Genomic DNA, 10,481 nt, shown 5'->3' on the forward strand with positions numbered 1-10,481 from the left:
CCCGTTAACATGAATTGACACCCCTAATATCCGCTCCCTGGAGGGAGACCTCGAGCTCCTTCACGATAAAGCATCCGAGATTTGTAGTGAGTTACTTCGCGCCAAATTCCTCATCATGCCTAATGGCTTTGCCTTGCAACTGGCGGAGTCTGAATGAGATTCTACTCGTGCCTAACTATCCCACCTAAGTGGAGAGTTGGATTCCTCTCAACAGTTGTTGGTTGCTACCGAGCAACGATGCTTGGGGTTTGCCAAGCGTTGGCTTCTTTTGAGGAGAGCTACATGCAATGATGTTTGGGGTTTGCCCAGGCATTGACTTCTTATGAAAAAGCTCGTAGGTAATTTGTCTTTAAGGTGTCAGAAATAAAGGGGTCCTACGAAGATTTGTGCGGTAGGTTTACCTCTTACAAGAAGGGTAGAGAAGAAATTAACGCAAAGCAGAGCCAAATGAACCAAATCATGCAACACTTGGATACACAAGTGAAGGAGCAAAAGCAGCGGATGTTGGAAGTGGAATCATAATTGGCCGCTTCCAAGGGTGAGGTGGCCCGTGTGCTCCCACAACTGATGGTCGTCAGGGCCATTTGGGATCGGGCCTTCGAATACGGATATGGGGCTGGCGTGGTTCGCTTGGGATCTCACTTGCTGGCCAATCCTTGAACTGACTTGAGGCGTTTGGGCATCGACTCCTTCAGACCTGATAGGTTTCATGCTAGGTTGTGGACGCATTGGGATGCAATACTATGCCTGACGCCTTCCCATTTGCTCCCTCACCTTCAAAACCTTCGATGACTCCACCTTCATGAAGACTTTGCTTCTTTTTATCTTCTTCCTTGTATCAAACAATATTTTGAAAGACTGTAATGATAACTCTTTGTTGTGTTTTCCTTTCGTAATGGTGGTTCTTATTTTAGCCTCATTTTGTATAGTTGGTATATGGCTCTTTTAACTTTCTTTTTGCAATGCTGTGCTTGGTTTGTCTTTATTTTGTGATGTTAATTCTTACCTCCACATCCATTGGCTCCATCTATAGTCTTTAGACTCAACTTTGGTGGCTAAATAAAAGGGCATGGGATCTATTGACCTCCACACCCGTTGGTTGCACTGCGAGTTTTTGGACTTGACTTTGGTGGCTAAGTAAGGGGGTCGTGGGGTCTCTTGACCTCCATGCCCATTGATTGCATCGCGAGTTTTTGGACTCGACTTTGGTAACTAAGTAAAGGGGTTGTGGGGTTGACCTCCATGTCCGTTGATTGCATTGCGAGTCTTTGGACTCGACTTTGGTTGCTAAGTAATGGTGTCGTGGGTCTCTTGACCTCCAAGCCCATTGATTGCACTGCCAGTCTTTAGACTCGACTTTGGTGGCTAAGTAAGGGGGTCGTGAGGTCTATTAACCTTCATATCTGTTGATTGCACCACGAGTCTTTCGACTTTACTTTGGTGGCTAAATAAGGGGGTCGTAGGGTCTATTGACCTCCATGCCCGTTGATTGCACCAAGAGTCTTTGGACTTAAATTTTATGGCTAAGTAAGGAGGTCGTGGGGTCTCTTGACCTCCATGCTCTTGATTGCATTGCAAGCCTTTGCACTCTACATTGGTGGCTAAGTAATTGGGTCATGGGTCTGTTCACCTCCATGCTTGTTGATTGTACCGCGAATTTTTAGACTCGACTTTGGTGGCTAAGTAAGGGGTTCGTGTGATCTTTTGACCCTACACTCTTGATTGCATCGTGAGTCTTTGGACTCGATTTTGGTGGTTAAGTAAGGAGGTCGTGGGGTTTGTTGATTGCATCTTGAGTCTTTGGACTCAACTTTGGTAGCTGAGTAAGGGTTTCATGGGGTCTGTTGACCCCCACTCTCGTTGATTGTACTGCGAGTTTTTGGACTTGACTTTGGCAGCTAAGTAAAGGGGTCGTGGGGTCTGTTGACCTCCACGCCTGTTGATTGCACTATGAGTATTTGGACACGACTTTGGTAGCTAAGTAAGGGGGTCGTAGGGTCTTTTGACCTCCACGCTTGTTGATTGCACCGTGAGTCTTTAGACTCGACTTTGGTGGCCGTGGGGTCTGTTGGCCTCTATGCCCATTGATTGCACTGCGAGTCTTTGAACTTGACTTTGGTGGCTAAGGGTGAGACGTGCGAGCTAAGAAACTGTTTGCCTTTATTGACCTTGCTTTATTGAATACATCTTAGAAAAGAATCAAGGGTACGATTTTTTCAAATGCTCGGCATTCCAAGGGTGTTGCAATTCCTTTCCTTGATTGTCTTTAAGGCGATATGACCCTAGTTGGTTGCTAGAGCCTACTATGTATGGCCCCTCCCATCATGGTCTGAGTTTTCCTTCGTCTTGGGTCGTTGCTCCTTTATCTTTGAGCACTAAGTTGCTTACTTTAAAAGATTTGGATTTGACTCGTTTGTTGAACTAGTATTCTGTCTTCCTTTTGTTTAAGATATTTTGGATTTCGACTTCTTCTTTTCTCTTTTAGGAGGTTGAGGAGCACCTTGTTGTTCTTAGGCTGGCTGAAGTGGCGAGTTCGGTGCGTACACAAACTGGCTTCTATCGGGGTGATTGCTTCGCTCCCGAAAGCTAGTGTGAATGATGTTTTGCTCGTTGGGGTCTTCGTAGTTGTCCTATAGGCCCAAATTAATCTTGGGAGCTCTTCTACCTAATCTCCTTTCCTATCAGTGAGCTTCTCCTTTAAAATTTGGAGTAAGGATTTGTTTATCGCTTCTGGCTGCCCATTAGCTTATGGGTGCTCTAATGACGAGTATTTGGCTTGGATTCAACGCTATTTGTAATGCTCTGATTCAAACTGTTTCACGTTGTCAGAGATTATGCTGTGGGGGATGCCGAATTGGTAGACAACATTTTTCCATAGAAATTTGATGATGACTTTCGTCGTTATAGTTGCAAGGGGCTCCGCCTCTGCCCATATTGTGAAATAATCTATCGTAACTATTATATGTTTTACCCTCCTTTGCCTGAAGGGAAAGGGCGATAATAGAAAATAATTTCTCGGGGGGACAATGCTGGACGGGGGCATATATCTGGCATCTGATGCACTTCTTTGCAAACTGCTTGGCTTCTCTTAGGGCATTAGGCCAGGAGTAGCCTGCCCTAAGGGTTTTCTACGCCAAAGCCTTTCCGCCAGAATGGTTGCCACAAACGCGCTCGTGTATTTTCGCCAAATTGTACTGAATTTTCTCAGGTGAGATGCATCTCAACAAAGGAGCGACAAAGCCCTGGATTCCCTTAATCCTGACAAAAATTTCTTCGTTCCTCTTGATTTTCTTCACTGTCTCTTTCTCTTTAGGGAGTTTGCCCGTGTCTAGGTACTCCGATATTTCCTTGGCTTACTTTTGCCCTGTGGGCCCCACCTGATTTACCTGTACTTTGATTCTTGGGATCTTTATCACTCTCTTCTGTACCTCCCACGGTAAACTTGCCTCTTCTCTCACAAAGGAGGCTTTGGCTAGCCTGTCTTGGTTTCTGCTCAAGACTGAATTAGGAAAGTTGGTCATAGATCTCCAATACCCGATTCAAATATTTTTTCAAATTTTCCCGTTTCATGGCGTATGTCCCGGTCACTTGGTTTACCACAACTTGAGAATCCACATTTGCTTCAATCTTTACAATGCCTAGATTTTTTGCGATGGATAGTCCAGCTATCAGTGCTTCAGACTCGGCTTCATTTTTCATAGTTTTAAATGTAAGTGTGGCCATGTAGTAGTGTTCTTGCCCTGCTTCTCCTACGACGTAGACCCCTGTTCCTCTTCTCATTTGGCAGGTGGATCCATCAACAAACACCAACCAAGGTTGTCGGTGTAGTGCAACTTCAACTTCTACTGGGAAGTCTGTAAATTCAATGATGAAATCTGTCAAATCTTACCCCTTCACTGCACTCCTGGGCATGTAATCGATATCAAATTCACTAAGTTCCACTGACCACACAACCAATCTTCCCAAGCTGTCAGTTTTTTGCAATATTCTCTCAAGGGGGTGTTCCGTTAACACCTTTATGGGATAATCCTGAAAATATGGCTGCTATCACCTGGCGACTATCACTAATGCAAATGCCAACATTTCCATTTGAGGGTATTTGGTCTCGATGCCTCTTAATGCTCGTCTTTTGTAATACATTGACGCCTGTGTTGCTCCCTCTTCCTTCACTAGGACTGCAAAGACGACGTGTGGGGATACTGCCAGATATACGTGTAAGGTATCCCTTTGGTTGGGCTACTTTAACAGTGGTGGGTTAGATAGATATTGCTTTAACTTCTGGAAATCCCTATCGCACTCTTCGTTCCATAGGTGTATTTTTCATAAGACCCTAAAAAATAAAAGACATTTTTTAGTAGATCTTGACATGAAACGGTTCAATGCTGCCACCCTACTCGCCAACCGTTGGGCGTCGTTGATGTTCTGAGTTGGCTTCATGTTCAAGATGGCGTCAATCTTTTTAGCGTTTGCCTCGATGTCTTTTTCTAAGACAATGAAGACAATATTTTCCCAAAACTATCCAGAAAGCACACTTCGCTGAGTTTGATTTCATTTTATACTTACGAAGCACATCAAAAGATTCTCTTATGTCTTCTAGGTGTTGGGAGTGTTCCTTACTTTTCACCAACAGGTCGTCGATGTATACTTCCATAGTCTTTCCAATCTGCTGTTTAAACATTCGATTGACCAGCCTTTGGTAAGTCGCCCAGCATTCTTCTGCCCAAAGAGCATCACTCGGTAACAATAAAAAGTTCTGTCAGTGATATATGTTGTCTTCTCTTCATTCACTTGGTTCATGCGGATCTAATTGTATTCTGAATACGTGTCCATAAAACTCAACACTCAGTATCCTATCGTGGTGTCAACAATAATATCAATTTGTGGCAAGGGGAAGCTGCCTTTGGGGCAGGCTTTATTCAGGTCCGTGAAGTCCACACACATCTTCCACTTCTCGTTGGCTTTCTTGACTAGCACTACGTTGGAGAGCCACTATGGGTAGTATATTTCTCTTATAAACCCCGTAGCTAGGAGATGATCTACCTCCATGGCTATGGCTATGCACTTCTCTGTGCTGAAAGTTGTTTTTGGGCGTACCTTCTTTGCCGGTGTATTAACACACAAGCTGTGTTTTATAATTGCATTGTCAATTCTCGGCATATCTTCATCACTCCAGGTGAATACGTATGCGTGTTCGATCAACAGTTGTTTTAATGCCTCCCTATATTCGGTCGGGAGCCTTGTTCCGACCCGTGTCGTGGCGTTTTGCCGATCCTAGCATAGGGCTACGATCTCTAGAGGCTCATTTGCCTCTGCCTGCATTAGGTTATTCTCATCCCTTGCTTCCATGTCCTGGTTGGCTGGGATTAATGGTGGGGCGGTGGCTTCCCTTCTAGACCTTTTGCGACACATACACTTGGTGCCTCTGCTCTAGGTTCTTGCACGTAGCATTCTCGGGCCAAAATTTGTTCTCCCCGAACCTCGCTGATGCCTATCTCCATTTGGAACTTCATTTTTAAGTAGTAGTAGAAGTGACAACCTTCAGCTTATTCAAAGTTGGGTGTCCCAGTATGGCGTTGTAGGGTGATGGGGCTTTGACTATCAAGAAGTCTGTCATTGTTTTTGCCATATGTGAAACCTGGCCGACTGTGACTGGTAGTGCGATGACGCCTATTGGTTGTACAGCCTGCCAAAGAATCCCTTTAGAGGGTTGGCGACAGGTGTAGCCTGTCGGGGATAATGCCCATCTTGGCGAAAGCATCCCAGAATAAGATGTCTGCTGAGCCCCGTTGTTGATTAGTAACAGACTGGTTGTGTAGTTTGCAATTAACAAGGTGACTACCAAGGCGTTATTGTATGGGTATAGGATCCCTTGATAGTCTTCATCTCCAAAAGAGATGATGGGAGTGGTACCCAGCCTGGGGTGTTTGAAGGGTTTATCTACCATGTATACCTCTTGGTATCTTACTTTACGGGCATGGGCTTTTCTACTAGAAGTCATCACGCCCCTCGGGCAAATCCTCTTGCTATGGTGCGGATTTCTCCCAGGGGAGCTTGGTCTTGGTTGTGAGGTTGGCAAGGGGTGTCATATCTCTGTTCCCTTTCTTGTCTCTGTCTTTTTGGACTACAACTCCGCCTAGGCTCTTGCTCCCGACCATCTTCTCTTCTCGGTTTGGTGTGTTCGGCCAGCATTCGCTCAAGTTCCCCACTTCCCGCCAATCTGACCACTCTTTTCTTCATGGTTGAGCAATCTTCTGTCCAGTAGGTGTCCGATTGGTTGTATTTGCAATAGTGTTGTCCCCTTGTGGGTGGGCGTGCTTCTTTCCTTATGATTTCTGCATTTTCTTGTACACTCAGATTGTTGTGGATGAGGCGAGGCTTTTGATCTCGCTCGGTGGAGTACCTTTCTCGTTGCCCTTCTTGATGACTTGACCCGACCTTCCTGTCTCATTGCACTATTCAAGGTCTTGGTCTCTAACTTTAACTCTTGCTTCCTGGGTTCTAAGAGGGCTCACAATGTGTCCTCGGTGTTAACATAATCATCTGCCATGTCCATGAACTCCCTCAGAGTCAATGGGGGTTTTCCTGGCCAACTTGGTCATGAATGGACTTCGGGCCATAGTCTTCCCAAAAGAGCAGTTAGGGTGATCTTCTCATCTTGATCATTCATTGTCAGCCTCTCCTTGTTGAATCGGGTCAAATATGTTTTCATGCTTTCATCTTCGCTTTGCTTAATGGTAAGAAGACAAGCGGCGGGTCATCGACGTCTCCTACTTGCCATGAATTGTGTTAAAAATTGCTTGGCCAAATGTTCAAAGTTGTTAATAGATCCTAGTTGTAAAGTTCCGAACCAGCCCTGTGCTATTCCTTTTAATGTTAATTGGAAGGCACGGCAAGCCACCTCTCTCTGGAAGCCATGGAGAGTCATGTGTGTTTTAAAATCTTTCAAGTGATCTACAGGGTTCTTGGATCCGTCATACTTGTCTGTTTGGGGAACTTTGAATTTAGGTGGGAGTGGTATTGCCATCACTTCCTCACTGTAGGGAAGATCAGTCCGATTCAGTAGCTGCTCTACAAAGGAAGATCCTCCAATTTTCCTTGCCATGTCCTCATATTTATCTAGGAGGTTGCGCAACTCGTCATGTAACCTCTTCTTTTCTAACTCCTCAGCGTCTATACTTCCTGTCCTATGTGCATCTTCTTTTATCTATCCATTATGGACAGGTGGTGTAGCAGCATTCTGTCTCTTTAGCTCTTCGTTCTCCTTCTGTAGCTACTTAACCACTATCGTCACCTTTTCCAACTTTTCTTTAGCTTCTGCCAACCTTGCTTCTACGTCCGTGGTCTTCATCTCTTGGTCACAGGTTACTTGAAATCGCGTGGTAGTTGAAATGTTAAGGACCTATTTTACACCACCAACTGTACGGATAACCTGCAGCAAATAAGATGGCGGCATTGAGTGCATGGGAGTTACTACGATGCCTAAGTTAGATAGAAATGTTCTCAGTATATGTATATGAATGAATCTCAATATGTTACTTTCATATGTTTTTTATAGGAGTATGATGATATTGATAACTACTGACTCTAAAATTTATCTTGGATAACTATCGAATAAAAAGATATGATAACTTTCTTGATTTATCAAAAATATTTTTATTTTTTATATTATTCACCATGTGGTAAAAAATCTAAACTCTGGGCCTGCAGAGTTGATTCGACTCTGAACCTTCCAATGCACGAGCTCATTTGCTTAAAGGTCCGAAATATCCCTTCCAGTCTATTTGTATGTTTTTGGCTCGGGGGTTGGTCAATTCTGCTGCAAAGCAGGTTGGAATAGGATGCCTAGTTGACAGAAAAATATTGGTTCTCTGGGTACCGTCTCGTGTGCAAGTAACGATGTGATGGGTACGAGTTGGACCTGTAGGTGTATGTAGGGAAGGTAACGAAGTAGGCTGAGCAGATTCTGAGGGACTAGAATTCAAAGCGGCGAATGAGTCTTCCAAAAAGACGAGGACGCGGAGATGATGAAGAGGGCTGGCTCTACAGAATTAATGTCCCAATTCTCCAAAACATTATTCGGATCAATTAGACCTGTTTTTATGGCCATCAAAGCTACAACTGAGCCGTTTCTTGGATTCGAAACTCCATATTTATTTTTGAAGCAATTGAAATATCCGAGTGCACTTATACGAAACTTTTTCTCCAGAATTTGTAAAAACCATCTGATGTCAATAAAAAAACTATTATTAAAAAGTATAATTATTTAAAGAGAAGTGTTACTATACCTCATAATTTATACCACTTATTTTATCTCTTTGATATGGTACCACGATATGGTACCACGTGACTTTGTTAAAAAAATTAAAAAAATTAAAAATACAACCATAAAATGGTAAGAAGAATTTAGAGTTTTTGTGTAGTCTTCATGTTTTTTATCTTTTTAATCATTTTTTTAATATATATTTTTTAGATTTTTTAATAAGTCATGCAGCACCACACATTAATAAGACAAAATAAATGATATAAATTAAAAACATAATAACATTAGGCTTATTTGAATAGAAATTAAAAAATAAATAAATAAAGAAGCAGCAGAAATAGCCAACTATTGTATATGAAAAGAAAAGTAAATAAATAAATAAAATCATTAAAAAGGCCAAATTACCGAACAAAAGAAAAGCAGTCCGTAACTAGACTCATTTGCTTATGCAAACTATTATTTTATCTGTTCATTATAATTTTTTTAAACATTTATATAAAATATAATAAATAATTTAATTTTTTTAAAATTTAAATTAAAAACTCATATTAAAAAATTATATTTACAATATATTTACATAATATAACTAAATCAGAAATAAATGAAGCTCCACTCCCAAATGGAGCCACGTAACCCAGATTCATCCCTCAGTCCACAAATCGCAAAATACCGTATATATACCCGTTCCTGTTCTCTTGATGTTTAATTCAATTCAATATTCATATAATAATTTCCTAGGAAACGCCTCTGAAGTGTAACTCCGGTCCTTCAACAGTGAATGAATCTCCGATCCCCAGAGCTCAACGCCGCCTGCAAATCTCCGAGTCCTACGTTCGAACACGTCAACGCCAAAGTCTGCATCCGATTGACCTCGTTCACGACCACGTTCCGTACACTCCCCCACTTGCATTTTGAGCCGTCGGTTACCTCGCACAAGATCAACTCCCCTGGCTCCGATGGATTGTGCAAGTACGCCAAATTACCCATCGACGTCATAGCAATATACGGTAGACGAGGGCTCTTGCCCTTTAGCTTTTCCACCAGCTCCTTTGGCATCTCACCCACCTCCCTCAACTCCACCGTTTCGGTTCCCTTACTGACTTCCCACAATTTTACGCCTTTGACATTCTCTGCGTCTCCGATCAGGCCCACCACCACCATACGGCCGTGGACGAATCCGATCACGGGGGAAAAAACGTTCGTACCAGGTCGCAGATTGTACGGCCCATGCCAGGTCTTGGTACTGGGATCGAACGAGTGAGTCATGCCAGAGGTTTTCTCCGTCACGTACATTCTCTGCTCGTCCACAGCTATAGAGAGCGACGTCGAAGCAGCGGAATCCTTGAGGATGGAGGGCATCGACTCGCACGTTTCCCACGTACCAGTTCGGAGGTCGTAGGTCTCCATGGGGATCGGGTCGTCCCCGAAGTCACACCCGCCGCCAGCGACGACGATGTGTTGGCCCACTAGAGCGACGATCGGATCGGTTCGCCACGCGATCGGAGCGTCGGCGAGGTGCCACATCAGGTGGAGGGGGTCGAAAGAGAAGGCGAATTTGAAGGGGGACTGCATGTAGAGGAGGGTTGAGTGAGAAGACCGGAGAACCGAGACATGCTTGATCGGTGGCTGCTCAATCTCCACCCACAGGTCGGAGCGCGGGTCGTACGCGTGCGTGGTGGTAGCGTACGGGTGCCGGGTGGTCTGAGTGTGGACAATGAGCCACGGCTTGATTGGATTCAGATGTCGAAGAGAGGAGACAACGGCAGATTCCCATGGCTTGGACACTTGGCATGCAGGCACGAGATCGATGAGAGGCACACGCGACAGGACAGCCTCTAAGACATCTCCATGGAATATTGGAGCTTCTTCTAATTCCAACTTCTTCTCCTCCTCCATTGTGGAGAAACCGGTCGAGGATTACGATGTTCTCAGATTAAAAAAAAAAAAGTCGTTGGTTTGGAGCTGTGTGAGGAAGAAATGATTGTTTGATGCTGCTTAAATAGAACAGAAGGAGCGATACGAGTGGCATGGGGCAGTAGCCAAATTGGACCGTCGTCTTTTTCTAACAAAAATCATTTATATAAGTGTTTAATTTCGGAGCACAGGTGACTTAATATTTATAAATATCTATATAACTATTAAACTTTTAATAATAAGAAGACTATCCTCATTTTTTCACAAATAAGTTTGTATTTTGACTCCTAGTTAGCCAAAGAAGACT

At 43.7% G+C, this 10,481-nt stretch overlaps 1 protein-coding gene across 1 annotated transcript; it reads right to left on the reverse strand.

The window, feature by feature from the left end:
• Positions 1-8,802: 8,802 nt before the first annotated feature.
• Positions 8,803-10,263, reverse strand: LOC121256449 (F-box/kelch-repeat protein At1g23390). Its single transcript, XM_041157250.1, has one exon. The coding sequence runs from the start codon at positions 10,154-10,156 to the stop codon at positions 9,029-9,031; it is 1,128 nt and encodes a 375-aa protein (XP_041013184.1). The 5' UTR covers positions 10,157-10,263; the 3' UTR covers positions 8,803-9,028.
• Between the last annotated feature and the right edge of the window lie 218 nt (positions 10,264-10,481).

Source organism: Juglans microcarpa x Juglans regia, chromosome 3D (genome assembly GCF_004785595.1).
Source record: "Juglans microcarpa x Juglans regia isolate MS1-56 chromosome 3D, Jm3101_v1.0, whole genome shotgun sequence".
In the NCBI taxonomy this organism is placed as follows: Eukaryota; Viridiplantae; Streptophyta; class Magnoliopsida; order Fagales; family Juglandaceae; genus Juglans; species Juglans microcarpa x Juglans regia.